This window comes from Patiria miniata, unplaced genomic scaffold, assembly GCF_015706575.1.
Source record: "Patiria miniata isolate m_02_andy unplaced genomic scaffold, ASM1570657v1 HiC_scaffold_4, whole genome shotgun sequence".
In the NCBI taxonomy this organism is placed as follows: Eukaryota; Metazoa; Echinodermata; class Asteroidea; order Valvatida; family Asterinidae; genus Patiria; species Patiria miniata.
Genome location: NW_024037071.1, coordinates 5,245,689 through 5,268,599, shown reverse-complemented (window position 1 = coordinate 5,268,599; position 22,911 = coordinate 5,245,689). Strand labels below are relative to the sequence as shown.

At 40.7% G+C, this 22,911-nt stretch overlaps 4 protein-coding genes across 4 annotated transcripts; 2 read left to right on the top strand and 2 right to left on the bottom strand.

The window, feature by feature from the left end:
* LOC119739834 (transcription factor IIIB 50 kDa subunit-like) lies at positions 1-2,581 on the bottom strand. The gene is made up of 2 exons (XM_038214926.1): positions 2,465-2,581; positions 1-2,005 (listed from the first exon to the last, which is right to left on the bottom strand). Exon 2 carries the CDS (start codon positions 1,997-1,999, stop codon positions 671-673), a length of 1,329 nt encoding a protein of 442 aa, XP_038070854.1. The 5' UTR covers positions 2,000-2,005; positions 2,465-2,581; the 3' UTR covers positions 1-670.
* Positions 2,582-4,398: 1,817 nt separating this feature from the next.
* LOC119739589 (G-protein coupled receptor moody-like) lies at positions 4,399-6,216 on the top strand. The gene has a single exon (XM_038214573.1). The coding sequence runs from the start codon at positions 4,783-4,785 to the stop codon at positions 5,935-5,937; it is 1,155 nt and encodes a 384-aa protein (XP_038070501.1). The 5' UTR covers positions 4,399-4,782; the 3' UTR covers positions 5,938-6,216.
* Positions 6,217-8,019: 1,803 nt separating this feature from the next.
* LOC119739757 (MICOS complex subunit MIC60-like) lies at positions 8,020-18,343 on the top strand. Its single transcript, XM_038214809.1, has 13 exons — positions 8,020-8,124; positions 9,547-9,650; positions 10,844-11,062; positions 11,258-11,366; positions 11,582-11,726; positions 12,453-12,589; positions 13,318-13,421; positions 13,604-13,742; positions 14,202-14,325; positions 14,857-15,080; positions 15,718-15,946; positions 16,689-16,772; positions 17,349-18,343. Exons 1-13 carry the CDS (start codon positions 8,086-8,088, stop codon positions 17,870-17,872), a joined length of 2,181 nt encoding a protein of 726 aa, XP_038070737.1. The 5' UTR covers positions 8,020-8,085; the 3' UTR covers positions 17,873-18,343.
* Positions 18,344-18,706: 363 nt separating this feature from the next.
* On the bottom strand, positions 18,707-22,712 carry LOC119739758 (uracil-DNA glycosylase-like). Its single transcript, XM_038214811.1, has 8 exons — positions 22,488-22,712; positions 21,754-21,984; positions 21,273-21,368; positions 21,055-21,109; positions 20,779-20,821; positions 20,263-20,351; positions 19,781-19,959; positions 18,707-19,512 (listed from the first exon to the last, which is right to left on the bottom strand). Exons 1-8 carry the CDS (start codon positions 22,569-22,571, stop codon positions 19,363-19,365), a joined length of 927 nt encoding a protein of 308 aa, XP_038070739.1. The 5' UTR covers positions 22,572-22,712; the 3' UTR covers positions 18,707-19,362.
* Between the last annotated feature and the right edge of the window lie 199 nt (positions 22,713-22,911).

The following is a 22,911-nucleotide window of genomic DNA, read 5'->3' as shown; positions in this document are numbered from 1 at the left end:
TCCTTTTGTCAGTTCTATTCAGTTTATTCAAATTGATCCAAATTAACAAATGTCACAATTACATGTTTAGTTGCTACGTTACTTGTTATTGTTTAAAAGGAAATGATTTTGTAATAACGTTTAATTATAAATAATATTCTCAGTTTCTTTGAAAGTTGCACTTTACACATTGTTTCTGTTCATGAGTGTTTTTGTAATACTTCTCACCACATTTCAACTTCCTCTATTGACTTAGTTTCGAGACATCTTTCAACAATTATTACATGTACATGTAACAACAAACCCTTATTTCCTTCATGACTATCCATGGTTAATACACAAAACTGACTAGTATGTTGCCATCTTATGATCTGGATCACTCTGTAAACTTGGGTTACACTTTTTTCCTGTCCCCGTTACATATGACATCTATGATTATATAATTCTGATAAACTCTGTAATGCAGTCGTTCCCCAAGAGTGATTATGAATACCAAACTACCTCCCCAACAAATAAAGAATGGATTAAAGTAATTCTAAATGATACTTGATTGGCACATTACAAAGAACCAAGGTAACAGGGACAGGAATAATATTGCACTTCAGGCCCTAAATTCACAGAATAACTCGTAATTTGAATGTTGGAAGTTGCATTTTGGCAGTGTGCGAGTCCCTTTCCAGACTCCTTTAACTTAAGTGTTTGTTACTCCTTGATGTAAGGGTGACGTTTCTTGAGCAACTACTGTCTGTAGTCTCAGCATATCTTCCACTTCCCTATCTGAGCGCACATACAAATGCATCTCAGATTCCGGTATATCTTTCTCGGTCAGTTCTTCATCCAGGTTTACCGTTTCTTGGTCCAATAATGTGTCCACTGAAGATGCACTGGTGAACAATTTACAGTGATGTTTGATGTTGCCCTCATCATCGGAAGGTAGTTTTCTTTTCCTTCCTGGTTTCCACAACAGAGGATGTGAAAATGTGGGTGAGGTGCATGAACTACTAAGGGATTGATTGGATGTTTCGTCTTTGTTGGTTTTTTCTGTAGTGGCTGATTCCTCATCATCCCTAGAGTCCTGTTCATTAGGTAACTCGGCACAAGATATAAGATATTTCTTGATGTGCAGGACATCGTCCAGGTACTTTGTTGTCATATCTGCGGTGATAGTCTTTAACTTCAACCAGGGAAGTTTCTTGACAAGTTGCATCAAGGTGCTTTGCATCTCTCTGACACGCGCTGCGGTCTGGCCTGGCAGCTTGAGAGGTAGCAGCCCACGAAATGTCGCCAGTCGTTTGCCTTTGCCTCGTCCCTCCGGGGACGCTTTCCAAACCAGGAATGCGGCAGCCACGATCACAGCATCGTAGGATCTGCCGCAGGTGATCCACGCATCCTTTGCCAAGCTGACAACCTTCACAGACTTATCAACGAATGACTGATCAACAAAACCGTACTTCTTCAAGACAGTCTTGACAATATCCTCAATGTTTGTATTAGGAACGTGCATGTTATACTCGCTCTCCAGTATCTGCTTCACTGCAAACAACTCCTTGACTGTGCTCTGTACCACAGCAGCGATATCCGACAGAACCACCGGCCAGTCATTCTGTCGGCAAATTGTAAACACAACAGCCCCACACAGAGCTTGCTTCTTAGCTCGCCCCTTGCCCTTAAGAATCCCTCTCCATGCTTGGCTGAAAAGGTCGACGACCCCTCTCTCCATCTCCCCATTCAGCCTCATCATGCTACAGACTTCCTTCACGTAATCAATCCAGGGCTTGAGTCCCCTGCTGGGCGCGTTAGGATCTCCCTGTCGGATATTTCGGCACCTGCCCAGGTTGTTACTCTGTAGTGATCCTGCTTGATTGCAGCTTGTGACGCCGCTCCAGTAATCTCTCTCCTGCTCGAAGGAAGTTGTGGAGTCGATGACCTCCCCGCAGTCTGAGCACACACGATGATGCTGCCCTCCATGCTCCTCCACAATGACAGCGGATGAGCTGCATTTTGGGCAAACACTTGCCATATCGACCTTTATAGGAAAAACAATGGATTTTTTTATAAATAAATAAATATTCAACAGTTTAATATTTGAGTTTATAATATTAATATACTAGCCCAACGTTATACTAAATAACGGGCCTACGCCTACATGATCATTATGTAGGCCTACTTGTACGTACTAATGAATGTTATTGTTAGGAAATAAAGTATAATTAACTCAAAATATTGAACTTTTGAAAATTAGGGCCTATTATTTATCCAAAAAAATAGCCTACATAGTACATGTACTGCTGATAAAGATGGCATTGGTACAAATGTAGATGATATAGGCCTAGTTTGAAATTGATACACAAAATTGTTAAAATTAGGCCTACTTGACATTTGACAAGTTCAGTTCACTTGTAATTTTGTAATTTATTAGACTTTAATATAACACCAACATTTTAAACTGAAGAAGGCTAAAAGATCATTTTTACTAAATCAATACCTCAGATGGGTGGTATTACTCGCATTGTCTGAATCACAGACGACAATTTCAGGATCTAAATACGACAACACGTACGAAATTCATGTCTTGTTTTCATTTTTGAGAATGTAATTGTAGGTGGATTGATTCTTGAGGGCGCTCTTTCACCTTGCTTACGGTGGCTCCGAAATGCCAAAGCTACATGGTGCATTAAAATATGCATGGATATTAGGGTTGATTTGTTGCTGGTAATTAAATTATTTCTCAAAAATGTGACTTCAGCAACCAAGAATCAATGTGTCATCCCCTGATACATCTTTCTCCATCAGTTATTCACGAAATAGCACTCATACCATGGAAATCAGTGGTAAACTTACGTTACCGGGAGGGGGTTACTCCCCTGAAGCCGCAATTAAAAAAAGGAAAATCATGCACCCACGCCCACACCCCCAATAAAACATGCATGCCAACACCCTAATGGTAAAAACCCCCTTCCGGCCCCTTGAGGTACCATGAAAGTGAAGGGCCTACTGTATTGGTATAGATCTGTCATTTTCCAACTATATCGCCTCTTGACCTCTAGATTTTGACCAATCGACGAGCCCTCACAAGTATGATCGGGTCTTGACACACCGGTTGCGCGTCATATACAATGTATAAAAAAAAGTGTCACGTGCTCTGTATCATGTTTGGCGATAAAGCGCCCGGCCTTTTCTTTTATTACAAAACACTGCATGCGAATTGACCAATCAAACCATTTAGTCCTAATTTAGGAATGAAATGACGTCACGATTTAATAAAGTCGACTCCGATTGGCTGGCGTGCAGCTTGCATAATATATGTACATGTACCTGCATGTAGACATTATCAGACGTTACACAGGATATGTGGCTCCACGGTTCGTTAGTAAAAACGTCAAACGCGCGCGCGCGCCACTGATAACTATATAGCGCCCATTGGATAAAAACTCAAGTTGCTTTAGCTTCTGGGTTCCAATCTAATGCTATTTAATGGCCAGTGGGCGTGGTCTAAAATGAACCGACGTCGCACTATTTACGAACCGGATAGACATAACACGACTGTCTAACGACTTGTCCTCAATTCTAGGAAAGTCTATGCCAGCAGATTCGGCCAGTAATTATGCAAAACTTGACAAGACCGTCATCTTGACCTCGAGATTTTGGCCATTCGGCGGTTGCCTTGTATCGGATCTTCCGTAACCTGTTGTTGTATTACAAAAAATGTCAGCCTAATTGACCAATCAACAGCTTAGTCCATTATTTCCGATCGAAATGACGTCACAATTTCTAAAATCGACTCCGATTGGCTCGCTCAGATCAGATTATCATCAGACGTTTGATATGGAGGGCTCCGTTGGATGGACAACGGGCTATAATTGAATCAGACTAGGGTGGGGTGGGGGCCCTCATAGATTCGCACTGCATGCAGGCAACTTTTCATTTGTCCATGCACATGACTATCAGTTTTATCCTTTAGGGTATATAAGGAGAACGTTTGACAATTAAGCACGAAACTCATTTCGACTGAGAGGTTTCCGTGTCTAGCTCTGTTGACAAAGCTCTAGCTCTTTGAAGTATACATCAATAAAGCCCTATTTATTGTATGGATAACAACACAGTTCGACAACACAGTACACTCATGACTTGGACTTTGGCAGATTATAATGGAGAACTTAAGAGGAAGTGACTTTCAAATTTCAAATTATCTTAGCTGTAAGTAATGTCGGCCGGATCGGTTTCGGGGCTTGGTGCATATTATGTAAACTGCCATCTTACTAGTAGCTTTGAATATCCTTGTATACCATTTCGTGTGTTTGCCGCTGTTCTTAGCTTCCGATGCGAAGTATGGGGAGTTCCCCTAATATGTTAATATAAACGTGTCTGCACGACGTTGGTCGTTTTGACCACATTTGGTTTACCTTCCGGATAGTCAAGGATATAGCAACATACAGGACACAATGGGTTAAGTGAGATTTATGCGGGAAAAAACATAAAATTAATCACACTCGGAATAAAAGCAAAGATCAGACGCCTATATGCGGTTCTACGCTGGCTGGGTGACAGCACTTATTTCCTCGATGGTTTCCTCGTTCAGTGTGACAAACTGCACAGTTCTTGATTATTATCGCAGTGGTGAATATGATATGACCGTACCGTCCAGGCAGCTTCAGGACAAGTCTGTGTTAGTTTTGGCATGGACTATATACTTCCGCAAGTTTGCCCCAAACAGACGTTTCGTTGTCGACGGGTGAAACAATAGGCCTAGCTACGACTGGGTCTGTACTGTCTGTACCACTTTATTAAAACCAAGCACCAATCATGTCTGAGGGTGATTTGAACTCGACCATGGCTCAGAACTTTGAAGATCAAAATATAACCATGGCCTCCACCGTTGAAGCACCTCCTGAACTTCACTCGTATGGCGTTTTGGCGTTTGTAGCTTGCGTGTGGATCATCGTAGCTGTGTTGGGTATAACAGGCAACACTATGGTTATCATAGCAGCGATTCTCAGTAAGCAAGTCCGGACGACCACTAATGTTCTGGTGGTCAATCTGAGTGTGGCTGATCTGTGGACTTCCTTGTCTCTGCCTTGGTCAAGCGTGGCTTTGCTGAGTAATGGTACCTGGCCTCTAGCTACCGAGATCCCGTGCCAAATAGCTGCGTTCATGTGGCACACCGGTCTAGGAGCCAGCCTGTACAACCTGGCTTTCATTGCGTTGAATCGTCTTGTCAAGATAACTTGCCCACTGGCCACCTACAATCGCATCTTCTCACCTCGCAAGATGGTCTTCATTGTCACTCTTTCCTGGCTTATCCCGATCTTTGTTATCACCTTTCCACTTACTATCGGTGTAGGTGCCTTAGGTCACGATCTCAAACACGATACCTGCACCGATGACGACTTGCATCCTCGCGCTAATGAATACAACCTGGTCCAAACCATCGGATTCTACCCCATCCCTATGACCACCGTCATCGTCAGCTATGTCATCATCTATGTCCATGTCAGGCGTCACTTCAGAAAGCAACTCACCAAGACAAAGAACAAAGACAGGTCCACAGATGCCATAGAGCCCAGTGCAACCAGCATGACATCCCTGTCAACTGCCGGTACGTCAGCTGAGGTTATCGAGGAACGCGAAGAGCATGAAGGTGCCACAAGAAAGCGCAAAATCAGCCGTCAGCAGCTTCAGATTACCAAGAATCTCTTCTGGGTCTTCTGCGCGTTCACGCTCTGCATCTCTCCGTACTACATCTCACTCTTCTTTGCCAACAGTGATGTGTTCGCTCTGTACGGCGCTACCATCTTGATCTTCAACAGTTGTGTTAATCCTATCATCTACGGAGTCAAACACCCGCAGTTTAAGAAGGTGCTCCGGCCGATGTTGTGGTGTAAGTGGAAGAAAATACCACAGCCGTCTAAGACACTTCAATCGATCCTCTCAATGCGCCAGAGAGAGAATAAACCTTGAGAACAAACTGCTTACTCGGTAAACACAGGCACAGTAATTAGCTGCTGTTTAGCAAATTTTGTTTGCGTTTTACAACCTCCGTGACTTGTCTGTTCCTTATTAGCCTCCGTATAATCAATTACCGGCAATGATGCCTGGTGCAGTGACATTTAACACTTTATCATACCATTATTATGAGGATATTACTGGATTTATTTACCGGATTAAGTCGCTTATAACCTTGTATTTTGCAATTTAGTGACCCGTTATCTTGTATTATCTGTACGATTATTTTTTATATATAGGTTTTCCCAGTTATTTTAACACTGGTATCACACGAATTCCCTATATCGATACTTTAGAGCAACTCATTATGAACATACCCAAGAAATTTCGTGACTATAGGTCAAAGGATTTTTGGAATTATGGCTAATTAATTATTCATATGAATGAATGGTAATTGTGCTCAGTGTACACGACGTATATGGGAAAATTCAGTTTCTCGGCGCGTAGCGCTGGAAAAGTTTTCGCTGCGTAGCAACCCGTGGTCTGATTTTTATGTTTTTGGTATTAAAAGATGCGCAAGGCTCAAGGCTAAAAAAGTCATAACAGCTTAGGTTGCGAATTGCTTTTTTTTATTTTTTAAAAAGCTATCGCGGAAAAAGTTGAGGAGGGGGGGGGGGGGGCGGATTCCGCCCCTGGCCCTTTTAGGGACAATGCCGCAAAGGGAATTACATGTATATATAAACTTGCGGCATGTCTAAGTCGGAAATCCTGGAACTCAATTTGGTCAGGTACATGTACTTTTTCCCTGCGGTTCTCATATCCGTTCGGTGTGCATGAGTTGAATGTTTGTCATGGTACGGTAAAAACAAAAAGCTGTTCTTCAAGTGTCTATGAAATGCATTTTCTGAGGAACAAATTTTGTGCAACTTTCTATTCTCTTAAAATTGTGTTCAAAATTTGACATACCTTTGTGATATTTCATTGAAAAGTGCAAAAAAAATACAAAAAGCGGCCATGCTTTTTCCGGACAACAGTGTGAGGGCGTTGTTGTGATATAATTTAGGGGTTTCTGTTAAACTTGTGGACCACAACAAAGAAATTGCTGGACATTTAAAACATCAATCTGTAAGAAAAGTTTTCTCATTTGGCATACTGATTTGTACTGACACAACAAAGAATCACCAAAGAAAAGAAAATTTAGGAGCTCAAAATCTCAAACATTCTGGCGACTTTCTGTGCTGAAACATAGGTTTAACATTATTAAGGTTTCTTGTCGAACTAAATTTGATTTATCGTAAAAACCCAAAAGGGACCAAAATACCGATTAAAATTACAAAATGAAACTTCAAACGAGATTATGGAAAATTAGGTTACATGTACATATGTTCAAGGATTGCATTAAAAAAAAAATTGCATTGCATTAGTGACTTTCTGATCGGATCACCAAAAAAGAAAAGAAAAATGTGATATCTGTATAAAACTTCAACGTGATTCGTAGAAGCGAGATTTGGCTGGCCGATTTTCATGGATTTAAAAACCGTGTATACGTACAAAGTTTTAATTGCTTTCCAGGCTTTCCAGGCTATATCCTATTATTTCGTATCCTATTATTTTCCTGTTACCATAAAATTACCGCGGGCCCATCTGAGTCGGCCGCTATTCGCTCTAAGACTGAGGGGAAGGGGAATTCTTTTCTGCTGAAAAGAACTATTATCATTTTTTTCTGAATTCGGCGAGTTTTCTGGTTTGGTCCATAGTTTGTTTTGAGATTTTTTTTCATTTTGACGACGATGCAATAATGGGAAATTGAGCTACACAGTGTCATCATAAAGTGAATGATGATGACTCGGAGATTAGGGTATAATCAACGGGTCCGGTTGCAGCATGGGGCTCCGCATAGCTCCATGATTGCAGGGAAGCTCCCCTCCCACTAAAAAATCCAGGCCTTAGTACACATGGAGGCGCACTGGTTGGAGTATGATGTTATTTTCCTCTTTATTTCCTGTCCCCGCAAACATAAGGATGGCTTCCCGCCTCCCCCCCCCCAATTTCGAGCAATAATTACTCCCACGTGTAAAGGCCTTTCGTGGCCACCGGAGGTTTCTAAGGCACGTAATCTGGGTCAAAGGTCATTTGGATGATGAACGTGCGCCCGCCGGCAAAATGTGGCGAACGACTACACAAACTTCGAGTAAAATCAAGGTATTTGGTTTTTGCTTTACTTTCTTTTTAGATGAGTAGAACGGCGAATTGTAACTGAATCTTAATTTGAAATAAACGGACAGAAAATGATTCATTTCCTAAATGCAAACATGAAATGGCTTGTTGCCTAGTTTCCGGACAGCAAATTGTACCAGCAGCATACGATTCGAGTAGGATCGACAGAGGGCGCCCTCTCAAGCGTGCAAATTTCAGAGGTGTCCAGGGAATTTTGAGAAAAAAAGACAATTTTATGATAACGAAAAAAAAAGTGGCTATGTTTACAGCAGCCACAATGCGATTTTCATCGGCTATCGTTACCTGGTTACAGCTCTGCAATTTTCTAAATGGGGCCCTGTTGATTTGGGTGACACTTTTTGTGAATAGGAAAATTGTGATTAAACTTATGATTTCTTTACGCATTCGTACAGCCCAATTTCATGTCTAGGCCCTATTTACTAATTTAGTTTTCAAATAGGCCTAGGGGCTTATAAGAATTTTTGAAATAATGATTGGTGTCTGCCTTATAATTATTGAAATAAGCACGAATAAAGGCAAAATAATTGACAAATCATGAGTTTTGACAATTTCTATCATGTTTCTCCTTATTGTATGTAGGCCTATGCAAAATAATCACATTTTACTCTGCATCAAGCATGTCAAGCATACACATTTCAGAGTCGCAAAAAAATCCCTGCTTAAAATCAATTTTTCTGGTTTGCAAATTGCAGATTCTGACGTACTTCACACTTGCATTAGAATGTTTCTTTTAGTTTTCTACAAAACCACGTCAAAAACAAACTTTGTATAAAATATATTTTAAAAAAATTATTATATTAGCCAGCCTACTATGCCATTGTAATCCTTACCTTTAAGACACCTCTATTTTTTTTACGAGTTCTGTTCAAAACTCACGTTTGTAGGTGACTGTCAGGTACCAAAGTGACTTTTGCAGACTTAAGCATCTTTTTTCTTCAGATTAATCCGTATTTTGTAATTAGTGCCCTTTTGTACACAAGTGCCTGTTTTTCACATGCGTCCTTTTTGTTAATGAGTACCCTTCTTGGAATGTTGCCCAAATGTCAGCAATTGTGCCACACTAAAAAGCACCACCTATTGTCCGATAGTGTTCGTGATCCCCCAAGTTGAAAAGCACATATGAAGATGGACCCTGACTTGTTATTTACTAGTGCATATTCCTAAACCACTCCATTAATTTAATGAGCTCACTGGGTTCAGTTGGCTGGCTTACATCTGACGCTGGAGAGGAGTATTCGGGGAGTTTCCCCTTCAACAGTGTGGGGTCCCGAATGCTGTCAACTGTTCATGCTAATTGAAGTGCCCCACGGGGGATCTTGAAGAGACAAACCATAAGAGAGGTCTCCGAGAGATCACAGAAGTAATCTGACTGTTTGTCCTTTACAGTGTGCCTGTAGTTTTGCTGGGCGGAGCCTAAAGGTGCCAGCCAGATGTCAGTTGTGTACAAAGACAGAAGCCCCTCCCCCTCAGCCACCTCTACCACCGAGAAGGTAAGGCTGTCTGAAGGGCCCAATTTCACGGCGCTGCTAAGCACACAAATTTGTTTAGCACAAAAAAAGTATGGCTTGTAAAAGCAGGTTACCAGCCAAAACTCCATGTGATTTTCATGCTAAGCAAACAACAGCTGAATACTAGTCATGAGCAATATACATCACATGGAGTTTTGGCTGGGAACCTGCTTTTATAAGCCAGACTTTTTTTGTGTGCTAAGCAAATGTTTGTGCTTAGCAGCGCCGTGAAATTAGCCCCTGGCTACAGCTAACACTGAACAGTAGCACACGTGTCTATGGAAAGTAGATTCAGCTACTTCCATAGATGTGTGTGTAATGCCAAGCCATAGCCATGTTATTAGTACAGAGACCCTAGTGAGATATTGCAGAGAAGACACTTGAAGGTGATTGGGTAAAAGACCAATCCATTAAGCCCCGCCCCATTTATGTTTTGAGCAATCACAGCTGTGATTACATTCTGGGCGGGGTTTAATCAGTCTAGGGAGATGGAAGTAGGGAGTATACATACATGTATATTGCCTCCCCCCCCCCCCCCTTCCCCCACCTTCCCCCCCCCTTCCCCCCCCTTCCCCCCCCCCCCACCTTCCCCCCCCCCCAACTTTTCGACTAGGTGTATTGGCTATGGATCATCTCCCCCCCCCCCACCACTTTTTTCGTGGTGAGGGGAAAGAAAGGCGGATTTGGAGGTATTTTTCAAACTTTCCATTAGTTTCCAACAACCAAAAATGTGTTTAATAGCCCTGACAAACGGAGAGAAAAAAATGATGTTTGATTTAATGTTAAGGCGTGTAAACATAAGATGTACATCAGTATCATGAACAGCGCCCCAAGTGTAATGTGTTTTTTTACGCCACTGAATCAGTTCATTGAAAAAAGGGCATGAAATAAAGTTAAGTGGTATGACTATGATATGCTGCTACCTAAGCTATGCCATGGAGTAATATGACTGAATAATCTTCATTATTACTTGTTGAAAACCAAGGTTCAGAGGAAAATAGGAAAAAAAAGTTTAAGAAGAAATTAAAGGACATTCACTATAACATTTCACCACATAGACCATGGTGAATTCTTCCAACACCTCCCCCAACTCCCAAGATAAAGTAATTTGCTGGTGTTGTAGAACGTTCTTTTAAACTTAACGAGAAATAATCTTTTCTGACCCTTGTCGACAGATCCGGCCGCCGCTTTCTGAAGTTTCTGGCGGGTTCTGTGCTAGTGACTGGTGGGACGTTTGTCGGAGCGGTCGCCTATGGCAGAGCTAACCCTGAATTCCGCAAGCAGGTGGAGAGCAACTGGCCTATTCTTCTCGGAATCTCTCCGTATCTCTTCAAGGATGATGATACTATTTTTGAGGGTCTACCAGCACTAAAGACTACTAGTCCTTCACAAATGTGAGTACAAATGACTTGAACAATGAATGCAAGTCAGGTTAAAAGGAAATGCTACAATATGTTGGTTGATGGCATTCATATTTGAAATAAACGGACAGAAATTGATTCATTTCCTAAATGCAAACATGAAATGGCTTGTTGCCTAGTTTGCGGACATTAGTTTGTGATTTGTTTTAATTCTTATTTTTAATGTAGGCCGGCATTGCTTTTCCAAGATACTAAGCAAGAAGTGAAGGAAGTTGTCAGTGAGAAGACAGGCCCTGTAGCTCAGGACAATCCAGCAGAGGTTGTAGGCTCAGACAAGGTATGTGAAGGCATTGAAATTTAAAAGCTATAGATTTTGATTCAAGCTTCAGATTCAAAACATTCTGGGTTCTTCAGAAGGAGAGAAAGTTGCCCTCAATAAATACTAAAAAATGTTTTCTAGTGTTTAGAAAATCAGTGTTTTTACGTGATAAAGATGTGACAAAAAGGTATACAAATAAAGCTTATGTGATACATCCTTCACTTCTCACACAGGATAAAGAATCTGCAGAGTTGAGGACGGCAGAAGAGGAATCGCGGCTGGAGAGGTTGCGGAGGGAGCGAGAGGAAGAGCAAAGAGCCAAGGAGTTACATGAGAAGATGATTGAGCAGGAGATTGATGATGCAGCTGATCTGGCTGGTAAGATGTCCCAAGTCCTTTCTCAAAGATTCATTTAGGTTTATGTGTTTGATATAATGGCACTTATAATACAGAAGAAATAATAATGGATATTTATAAAACGCTTTTAACTAGGATCAAAGCCATCTACATTATTATTACCCCTGATCATCGGGCTAGTGAAACATTCAAAAGACAATCTCAGCTCCCTGGGCAGCATACAGCTCCATGCTGCCATTTCGGCGTAAGGCAGCTAGAATCAACCACAATGACCATCTCTGCCCTCACAAGTACCCATTTACTCCTGGGTGGGGAGAAGCAATGAGTGACAAAGTGCCTTGCCCAAGGGCACACGCACCGTAACCCCAGGCTGGATTCAAACCCACAACCTGCAGACTTACCCGCAGATCATGAATCCAATGCTCCAGACCATGAGGCCACGATGCTCCGAAATGAGAAATATGAAACAATGATGAAAACACAAGAAAGAAAAGAGTATTTTTGGTGTTTCAGTAATTATTAAGACTGTGTTGTCACCGGCAAAATAACACATAGCTTGCCCGTTGTTACAAACGCGAACACAATGAGGTTGTACACGGCTGTAGACATCAGGGCAATTTGTCAGGACAGTTGTTTTCATCTACAAGAAGTAAATTAGATAATTGACCCTTGAGACTTGACCAATTTTTTTTTAAGACTAAAGACTTTGACACTAAAGTAACAATTTTGGTGATTTGATTTGGACAGCTTTTGAAACCATCATCGACACCATAACAGCGAGCAGTGCTCAACTCACCCAGGATGCTATCGACGCGCAGAAGAAAGCGGTCGTCTTAACAGAAGAGCACCGAGACAGACTCAAAGAAGCCATGGATGAACCCCAGGTAGGTAGAATATTGAGTTTTGGGCGCAGACAGTGGTTAACTGTAGTTCGACTAACTTCTCTTGAACGCAGGATGGTGGAACCACTCTAGTCCACTATTGTGAACCTGACCTTCACTGGTTACCAATAGCCGAGTGCATCATTATGCACAGCAGGGAGCCAGGATCTAGTTTCCCGACAAAATTTTTGCTTAGCATTAGGTAGGAGGCGTTTGCATATTACTCTTAGTGTGCAGGTGTATTTTACGTCACAATTCAACCATTAGTCAACTAATGGTCCTTGCCCAATCTTTCTCATTGACATTATGTCCACACTTCTGTTGAACATGTTGTTCATCCACAACTTATCAACTTTCATTCTATGAATGCTTTGCTAATTTTGGAGTGATGGAATTTTGCACTAGAAGACAAATTTGTCAAATGTTTGCTAGTTTTTCTTAATATTCTTCAACTGTACATTCAGTTAAAAAGATATATATCTATATAAACATGACATTGTAGTGTTTCTGTCTTTCCACAGAAAGGCTCCCTCATCCACAGTTGTTGATATAATATTTCAATGGCAACTGAACATATGATAAAAATATGGACCGGTGTAATATTTCTACATTTCCGTTTGCATGTTTACCCCATTCATCCACATACCTTTTTCCACATAGTTGAACTCTGTTGAACAGTGGTGTTATCTACACACACACCTTTACTGTTTTCTTTGTTTATGTTTCTTCAGAGTGACACAGCTGACAAGCGAGCGCAGTGGACGAGGGTCGTGGAGGCCGCGGAGGCAAAAATCCAGGCGTTGAAAGTAGCAGACGACTACGCGCAAGCTGCCAAGTTAGTTGATCAATTTCAGCTGTTAAAGATCAGTTACTTTAATCCTAACCCCCTTATGCATTATGATAACTTGTGATGTCTTGTGAATGAACTTGTGATGTCTTGTGAATGAACTTGTGATGTCTTGTGAATGAACTTGTGATGTCTTGTGAATGAACTTGTGATGTCTTGTGATTTCTCAGGCTGGAGCTTGAAAAACTTCAAGTTGTGATTGCGGACAGCCAAGAGAAGAAACCTAGACTTGGTACCAGTCCAACCATCACTGATGCAGCCAAACACCTGAAGGACATGACCTACGACCTAGATACTGCCACAGCTGAGGTAAACATAGACTGGCATTATGTCCTACTCATACACAGGGATGGAAAGACAGGCAGTGGGCATTGAATTTGATTGGTCGTTGGATTATGCATGTTTACTTACAGAGACCACTTACCACAATGCTGAACAAAATGTGTTTCTAAGAAAAATTCATCCCATGGACCCTTTAACATTTTGCTGTAGTAAGTTCTTTCACAGTCCCATTGTCCTAAGAACATCCTAAATACAGTGGTGTAATAAAAATTTGAGGGGCATCATGCATGTAAGAAAACAAAGGAAAGGAAAACAAAATAAAATAATTTGTCTTTATTATACATTGTATTAGCCTCGAAATGCTAACAGAAGTTGACAGAAGAATTTGGGTAACAGGAAAGTTTACATCACACGCTTGTCTGGAGACCCAAGATACAGAATTTCAAAGCAGCTAGTCAAGTCATGATTTGTTTTGAACCCCCTAAGGTGGTGACAGCTCAGACTGAATCCAACATCCTGAAGGAATACCATGACTTGATCCAAGAAGGGAAGGAACAATTTACTAAGGAGCTGAGGAGCCTCATGCCAGAAGTCAAGCTGGGAGAAAAAGGTATTGCAACAAAATGATTGTGCTGAGTCAAGATGGAGATATTTGTCAAAATGGGTTGGTTTCTAGTACAGGACTGCAATTGAAAATACTTAGTCTTTTTGTTGTTGATTTCTGTTTGACAAAAACCCTTTTAATTTTAGGGTAAGAATCATGTGTTGTTTAGAATTTATCAAATAGAACATAGAACACATTTGAAATTTGATTTTTTTTTTGGCGTATTTTTAAATATTCTGATAAAAACTTTCTGAAAAGTGAAAAAAAATGTCCTCATTCGGTATTAGACATTTACCTACATTGCTGAAACAGTGAAGGATTTGCACAATTTACAAAATTGAAAATGGCAAATGAGGTTTTACATTTTCCATCTAGGCATTAACAGAAAAGGAATAAATTTAAAGGACAAGATGAATTCATACAAAAATCTGTTTTGCATAGGTTAGAAACTTCAGAATAAGAAAGAAAGAACAATAATGTATATAATGTATAATGTCTTATCTGTCATTCCCATTTGCTGTGTCCTTCGTCTCTAAGGCAAGAAACTGACTGAAGACGAGCTGAATTCCTTGATTGCTCACGGTCATCGTCGCATTGAACAGCTGCAGCATCAGCTAGCTGAGCAACAGGCCTTGGAACAACGACGATTGCAAGAAGCCATAGAGAAACAGAAGACGGAACTAGAGCAGGACACGGTGGATGCTATCAATAGAGAGCTGGAGAGGAAGGAAGGAGTCTTTGCTGTGGATCTTGAGAAAAAGGTGAGAAATTGGGAAGATTTCCTAAGATGGGAAGATTTCATTGATGACTATGAGTCAAATGTAGCTGAGAAAGGGTGAGCTAGAAAAAGATACAATAGGGGTGTGTTGTCTGGTGGTTTGGGTTTTTGACTCGTGATCAGAGGGTCAGGGGTTCAAACCCAGCAGCTTTCCATATGTTGTGTCCTTGGGCGAGTCACTTCACTCGTACCTGCCTCGGCCCACCCAGGAGTATAAACGGGTATCGGCATTAATACCAGGGGAGTACTCTGCTATGGACTGGCATCCCATCCAAGGGGAATGAAATAATTCTCTCTTGTTTCACACCAAGTTAAACTGAATATAATCACTGGCCTGATGAACCATATTTTTTTTAGAGAGACTTTACTTTTATTACTTACAAGGCAGAGGGGCAGGCTAGATTCAAACAGCAACAACTGCTATGAGCAGGAGGCTAGAATCACATAGAGCTAAGAAGGAGATTGGGTGGTTAGAGACGTTAAGTGATTAAGATTGACGTGATGATTGGTGATGAATTTAAGACGTTAAGACTGATGGGAGTCTTTAGAGAGGTAACCATTCTTGTCAGAAATTATTATTTCAATTGTATTTCAATTGTTTGTTTATTTCCTGTTATCAGATGGAGGAGGTCATGAGAGAGAGTGAGAAAGAAATGCGTGTTCAGCTTCGTCGCCAGGCGGCGGCCCACAGCGACCACCTCGCTGACGTGCTACGACAGCAGGAGCTGGAGTTTGATAAGCAACTACAGCAACGTGAGCAGGATGTACGCATCCAGGAACAGAATCAGTACCATCAGAAGCTCGTGGGTGCTCTGGCCACGCTGAAGGGTGTACAGTCAGCCGTGGAAGGTAAGGAAGAAGGATTCGTTGTTGGGCAAGGGAGTGTTTGGAATGATCTTGCTTCTTTAGAGTTCTTCTTTTGGCATTGCCTAGAGACAGCAGTCCACCACAAGTCCCTGCAAGCCCATCACAAGTCCTCCAGTCCCAATTCAACTCACAAAGCTATTCAAATGAGCTTTGACAAAGGCATTCCTTTGTTCTTGTTCATCCATTGTTTCTATTGACTGGACTCGTGAATTGCTCGCGACTTGACTTGTGTCACAAGTCTTGTGATGGATTTGACTACATTCCTGAGAGACAGTCAACATAAAGGCCGCCGTTCGTACTTCATGCAAATGCAAATGCAATGTGAATTTCACGTCAGAAAACTTTCTCTGCAAAATTTGCCGCAGTTGAAATATGTTCAACTTTTGTGAATTCGCAGCGGCAACACTGGATGTCACGCATTCGCATTCGTCGAGTATGAACCAGCCTTAACTCTAACTGACACATTGACATTAAGCAGCACAGACTGGCTGCAGTATCACGGAATGTAAATGGGCTTTAATTTTTTGCAGAAAATTTACAAGAGTTTGTGTCATTGTTCGAAATGTTCTTGTCCCACTTTCATACCAAACGAAAACTTCGTAATCATACATTGGTGTAAACCAACTATTCTGGTTTCATCCAAATTTCTTGTCATCAGTGTAATGGTTGTATTTGATTAAGCACCATTATTTTTGTGACCAGCGGTTTTTTGTTTTTGGTTCAGGCCGTGCTGGCATGGAGAAACAGGTCCAGAAAGCACAAGAACTCTGGTTGGCATGTGAAAACTTGAAGAGAACCATTGCATCAGGTAGGCTAGCTTGAGTGGAAAGTAGATATCTGTTGGGAAAAAGGCAGGACTCCATCGAAAAATTTAATGGGCACCAAAGTTCTCTGTCCATTTTGAGTCAGGTTCAGTGTTGCTGTCTTGCAGTTCTCTGCAGCCTGTTCCCTCCTGAAGTAATCAAGTATGAGGGCTCTAAATATCAATCAGGCTGATTCTAGTGATTAACAGTTCGATTTAATATTGTGCCCAACAAATTCAGTGGATCCTTATACTTGACTAATCTCTGAGCTTCTGGAGTTCTACAGCAGATTAGATTGGATACCAGCAAATTCTTCTTTTTGGTTTAGTTCAGCCAAAAATGCCTTTAAAGCATCATTGGAGTCTTTTTTAACAATACGTCTTCTTTTTACTGTATACTTAATTTCAGTTTGATACAGAACATTGGCGATGGTAGTCCCTTGTAGAACCAGCTTTCTAATGGACAGGTTGAGATATTTTTCCTTGTTTTCAGTCCCGAAAATTATCTTGGTTTTCTGTAGGCCAGACCTGAGCCACGTCTAGTACTAGTAACGTAGAACACCAACTATTGTTGCATTGCAGGTGACACCATCTCGGCACCATTAGCCAATCAGATCGTAGCTGTGACTGATGCCGCTGAAGACAATGCCTTCGTGGATGCCGTCGTCAAATCAATTCCCGAGAAAGCTCTGATTCAAGGAGTACAGACCGAGGAAGCCTTACGCCAACGTTGGGAAGACGTCAACAGAGTCTGTCGTCGCGTCTCTATGGTTGACGAATCAGGCAGTGGCCTCGCCAAGTATCTTCTCTCCTTCCTACAATCCTTGCTCATCTTCCCCCAGAGGACCCCATCGACTCCGCTCCCAAATCAGGAGATTGACCCGGACACTTTAGACACATTTCGACTGCTAGACTTTGCTAGTTACTACATCGAGCAGGGTGACCTGGAGCAGGCCGTGCGTTACATCAACCAGCTCCAAGGCATGCCACGCAAGGTGGTTGCTGATTGGCTGAGAGAGGCTAGGTTGCTATTGGAAACCAGTCAAGCAGCCAATGTGCTGTCAGCACATGCTTCCGCATCAGGTCTGGGTGGTCTTAAATTTTGAGTGACGAATTAACGACAGTAGATTTTCAATAAATTAGTTTTATCGGTGGACTAAGCCAAATTGCCTATTTCACAATTGTAGGTTTTTCAAAACCCCTCCTGGTTGTCATCACGAGTGAAGCCTACCGCAGTTTTATTGGGAATTATATTGTCCTGAAATGATTTTGATTCGCTGAATCCAACACCGTATGCTGTAATTGCTGTGCCATGTGTATGCTCATTGTGAAAAAAAATAATCAGATTCAACCTTTTCATGGTGTCAATCCCCGTTCATGGATTGACAACATGATCAAACAACATATGATAAAGTAGACTCCATTTTCACTTTGTGATGTGCAACTGTTGGGTTGCATCCTTTTCCATTGTTTCATTTGCATCAGCTGAAAAGAGCATGCAACTCAGAATACAGACATCAGTGATTTATAAAATATTTCATTATAGATGATAAAATAAATGTAACTTGATAAACACAGTTACTGTGTTCACAATCGTCATGTTTGCTTATGTAACCCAGGGCACCATTTGACAGTCAGCAAGCAACAAATACACGTCAGTGTTGTTTAAATGAAACTTTATTAAAACTTAAAGGGAATATACATCATTTGCTTTTGCTGTAATTTTCAGAAATGGATGGAAATGGATCGGCCGATCAGCGTTGGAAATTGATACAAAAATACCACTTTTCTTGAAAATGACAGTATACCAGGTGCCATAATTTTACAGGATGCTTTAGACTGTCATTTACCAACATCCTATTAAGGTATTTCGCAAAAACTTGGTAGTTTTATTTTTCGATGTTTGCAAATGTTGTATATTCCCTTTAACGCTCACAAAATATGAAGTATATACAGTTTTGTGTGATAAGGCAGTGTAAGTGAGGAACGAAATAACAAGATCGCTGGACGTGTTTCCAAATTCAATAAAATGATACTTAAAACATGCATCGGAATAAGACAGTGTCAAAACTATAAAAATATTCTCTTTTTTTACAAAGGGGAAATGGCATCCTACTTGAAAGCGAATGAGGTTACAAGCACAGTTCACAGGCAAATTCGAAACTAAGCAACAACAGGCAATACAAATTAAACGAAAAAGACAGAAAAGCTGGCGTGCTCCAGTTATTCGTACAAGTAATCAAAAGCGAGGATAATTTTGTTAATAAACTACAATTGTCTGAAATGAGCATTTTTTCCCAAAAAAATATCTTAAACGTTTCCTTTAAATTTGGTTTCTGGGTAACTTGCCATTTTTTAACAGCTGAAACTTGAAATGAATTTTTAACGAAATGTCAGTTGACGTAATATTCATTAATGCTAATGAGCTAAAACATAGCTGCAACCTTCAATGCTTTGTTTTCTGTAAATGCAATCTCCATTGACTAAAAAGAAATTGTTTGATAAATGCTTGCTCTTCTGGGGAGAAAACACTATGATTTTGTTCAATTTTTGGTGACAACCTCCCCTCAAGATTTTTTCACAGATCAGAGTGCGGCTATTCTGCGTTAAGATCACCCCAGTCTATCTGTGTCTTGCCAACTTTCTTCAGAATCTCGTTGGTCTTGGAGAAATGCTTGCAGCCGTAGAAGCCTCGGTAGACAGACAAGGGAGATGGGTGGACGGCCTTCAGTACGTGGTGGCGTTTCTGTGGAAGTTAGAAAAAACAAAAGTGTGAAATGATTTAACATTTCAGGCATGACGATAAGTTCTACCTCACTGGCTGACATTCAGCTTCGTCATCACAGCAGTCAAAATCAGTGAAGTGCCTGTTGTTAACTCCCTTGTTAGTTTGATACAGCCATGTTTTTACTGGAGGTGATTGATAAGCCAGCTATCTTTTTTTCAATTTTCAATTAGAAACAGCAGAAGTTGCGGTAAGTCAGCCAGGAGTTTGACAAAATTTGTTTACGTACGGTGTTTATGATGCTGCCTTTCTTCTGTGCATAAGACCCCCACAGCAGGAAGACGATATCATCACAGTGTTTATTCAGCCAACTGATGACGGCATCTGTGAACTTTTCCCATCCTTTGTCTTTGTTGGAGTTGGCCTGGTGAGCCTGCACGGTCAGCACCGCGTTCAGAAGCAGCACCCCTGGAAATCAAGATATCAAATAAATTGGCTGGACGGACGGAATCAAAGTCAACATTATGGGAGTGTTAGATATTCTGGAGTTGGGATTTCTGCTTCAGAGTGCATCTTGAAATGCCTCTTTGGCACTGTGGTAAATTGTTAAATGAGAGATCTTCTAAAAATTGTGCCTGCCAGTTTTCATGCCACGGTTTGGACAAAATTATCTATGTAGGAAATGTGACCCTTTAATGTCTGTAGGTTTCTTTGTTTTTCAGATCTCAAATCTGGATTGAAATACTTCGAGGAAAGCAACAAAATGCCTACCTTGCTTGGCCCATCCTGTCAGATTTCCATGCCTAGGAGTCTCAAAACCATCAATATCCGTGGACAATTCCTTGAACATGTTCACCAAACTAAAGATTGATACGAAAAATAAGTTTCAGGGATATAAGTCTAATTCAATTGCTCGATTTCTTTTTTTTCCTTCAAATTATTGGCTTCATACATCTGCGTATACTTTTCTTCTATACAGGTACCTCATTTTCTAGCAACAATGTCACATTCCTGACTGCTTGTGAACTATTTTAATAATTAAGGCAGCATCTTTAAATCTGGAGTTTTCTTTGCCTTTGAGAACAAAGGCCTCTTCCCAAGAGGAACAAGAATTTGTTGCACTTTTGGACATATTCCCAGTGGAAAAGAAAACAAATATGGGAAACTCCCTCGTGAAATTAACTACAGACTCAGGACAGGGGGAAGCGTTTTCTTATGTAAACCCATCGGTACAATTTGGATCAAGTTCCACATGGAAAAGTCTGAGAAAGCAGAAAGCAATTTTACCTGGGAGGTGGCGACACTCCTTTCTTGACACTGAAACACAAACCTGAAGTTGGAAATACACAAAATAATTCTGTTATTCATGTGTGAAAGTGCTTCATCTTTTGTGCGGCCATTTTAAGATTTCTCTCTGATTTACTTTTTGTTTGGTGTTGAGGTTTGCTTGCGTCACTGTTTAGTCTCTTCAGTTATGAGACTGTCTGTCTTTGTTTCTTTACCCTGCTATCCTAGTCTTGTGACAGTGAATTCTCGAGCTGTTTGAACTCTCATTATACGTACCATGAGCTTGCCCCGGTCCATGGTAGGGATCCTGCCCCAAAATTACAACCTTGACCTGGTGTGAAAAAAAAAAAAAATGCAAAATCAGGAACATGTGGCTAATTAGGAAAAAATGGCTTTCAAATTAAAAATTTTAGTCGATGACAGAATAGAAGTAAAATTGTTCCAAAATGAAATGAATATTAGACTATGGCTTGTAGAGAGATGAAGTAACATACATCATGGATGGAACAGAGCTGTGTCCACGAGTAGACTTGGTCGGCTGGTGGGTAGATAGTCTTAGATTGTCGCTCCTTCTCAACAAAGTCTTGAAGCTGTCAGAAAGACGGGGAAAAAGTTCAAAATGTTGTTCAATTATATTAAAAAAAATTATTTCCTTTCTTTTTCATAACAATAATTTGACTTCATGGTGGAAGCTATGGCAATATTCCTCAAGCATATATGATACCGAGTCACCAAGTTTATTTCTGATTTATGTGTACACACTGAGGAATTTGTGTTCCTTGCCTAAAGAGTTTAAAAAACAATCTGTTACTTGATGTAACTCCTCCAATTAATGTTCCTGCAACATTTCCCTTAAAAGTGATTTCTTCCTTTGTTCAGAACTGATATGACAAATGAGTACCATCAATCTCATGTTACTGATTTGTTATGGATTTGTTCTGGTAGGGGCCTGATTTTCCGGTAAATCTGTCATACTTTGTTGAAGTACGGCTTATTGAACTCCCCAGACAGCGCCCTCGCCCAGGATTGTCCGATTCCAGGAGGCGCCCCAGCGATTCCAGCAGTTGGCAGGTTTGTTTGTTTGCTGTGTAGTTTCTCCAATGCTTTGGCTCGTTGTTGTGCCATTCTCTCTTTCTGTTCAGGGCTGAGACTGGTGACGGCATCTCCTGATTCAATGGATTTCAGTTTCTTGGGTGGTGTTGATCCCTGCAGTAAACAGGTTGAATTTTAAAGAAGACAAATTTATAAAATAATATAGAATCATATGTCGACATATATAAACTGACACATAATCAAATTATTACAAGGAATTAGAATTAACTTAGTTTTTAGTTGACGTAATTTTATGGGGCATCATAAATCATAACAACATATTGCCATTTTTATTGGTATACCACAAGGAATGGGCCACTATGCGTTGCAGGTGTCTGAAACAGACATGACGGAGGCTAACTAGGCCTAAGTCATTTTAATTATTAATATTAAAATTTAAAAAATAATAATAATAAAAATAATGAATAGCCTACACGAAAGGTTTACTCATGGCGTCATGCCTATCCACACAATAAAAAAATACATTGTCCTTTCCACTCCGCCTTAATTGGTCTATACAATGATTTGATCGCAATCATGGCAATCACTGCAGATGCAGATTCATTGGCAGATTGTTTACCTGCGCGGTCCGGCCCATTTTGATTTTGTCCACTTACATTATCTGTTCCGAGCTGTCGTTTTGTTCCACTCCCGACCGATGCAACTCGGAAGAAAGATGAAATCTTTTGTTGTCCGATCATTTCTTGTCATCAACTTGTGTAAAAATTGAACAAAAATTCCAGCAATTTGTTTCAAATTTCCAATCGCAAGCCGCGCAATCCGTCGATCGTGAATTCGTGATCAGCTGTATACATGTGCAAAATTTCGCGCCAAACCTGGACAACAACAAATAGGCGTGGCTATCATCGACATTACCTCTAACAGAATAGAACATCCAAAATGTATCATTCAAATTCAGTTTGTGACAACAGTTTTATCTGTTTGACATCTTGTAGAACTTTTATTTACATCTAAACATTTTATATGATAAGTGTGTGCATAATTATGCGCAAAATATGATTTTATTGAATATTTATATTT

Excerpts from the sequence above, each read along its gene's own strand:
- LOC119739834 (XM_038214926.1), bottom strand. The coding sequence starts at position 1,999 with ATGGCAAGTGTTTGCCCAAAATGCAGCTCATCCGCTGTCATTGTGGAG.
- LOC119739589 (XM_038214573.1), top strand. The coding sequence starts at position 4,783 with ATGTCTGAGGGTGATTTGAACTCGACCATGGCTCAGAACTTTGAAGAT.
- LOC119739757 (XM_038214809.1), top strand. The coding sequence starts at position 8,086 with ATGTGGCGAACGACTACACAAACTTCGAGTAAAATCAAG. Across the intron at positions 12,590-13,317 it reads AAGCCATGGATGAACCCCAG|AGTGACACAGCTGACAAGCG; the intron begins GTAGGTAGAATA and ends ATGTTTCTTCAG. Across the intron at positions 15,081-15,717 it reads CTGTGGATCTTGAGAAAAAG|ATGGAGGAGGTCATGAGAGA; the intron begins GTGAGAAATTGG and ends TCCTGTTATCAG.
- LOC119739758 (XM_038214811.1), bottom strand. The coding sequence starts at position 22,571 with ATGATCGGACAACAAAAGATTTCATCTTTCTTCCGAGTTGCATCGGTC. Across the intron at positions 19,960-20,262 it reads GACAGGATGGGCCAAGCAAG|GGGTGCTGCTTCTGAACGCG; the intron begins GTAGGCATTTTG and ends CTTGATTTCCAG. Across the intron at positions 19,513-19,780 it reads AAGGCAGCATCATAAACACC|AAACGCCACCACGTACTGAA; the intron begins GTACGTAAACAA and ends TAACTTCCACAG.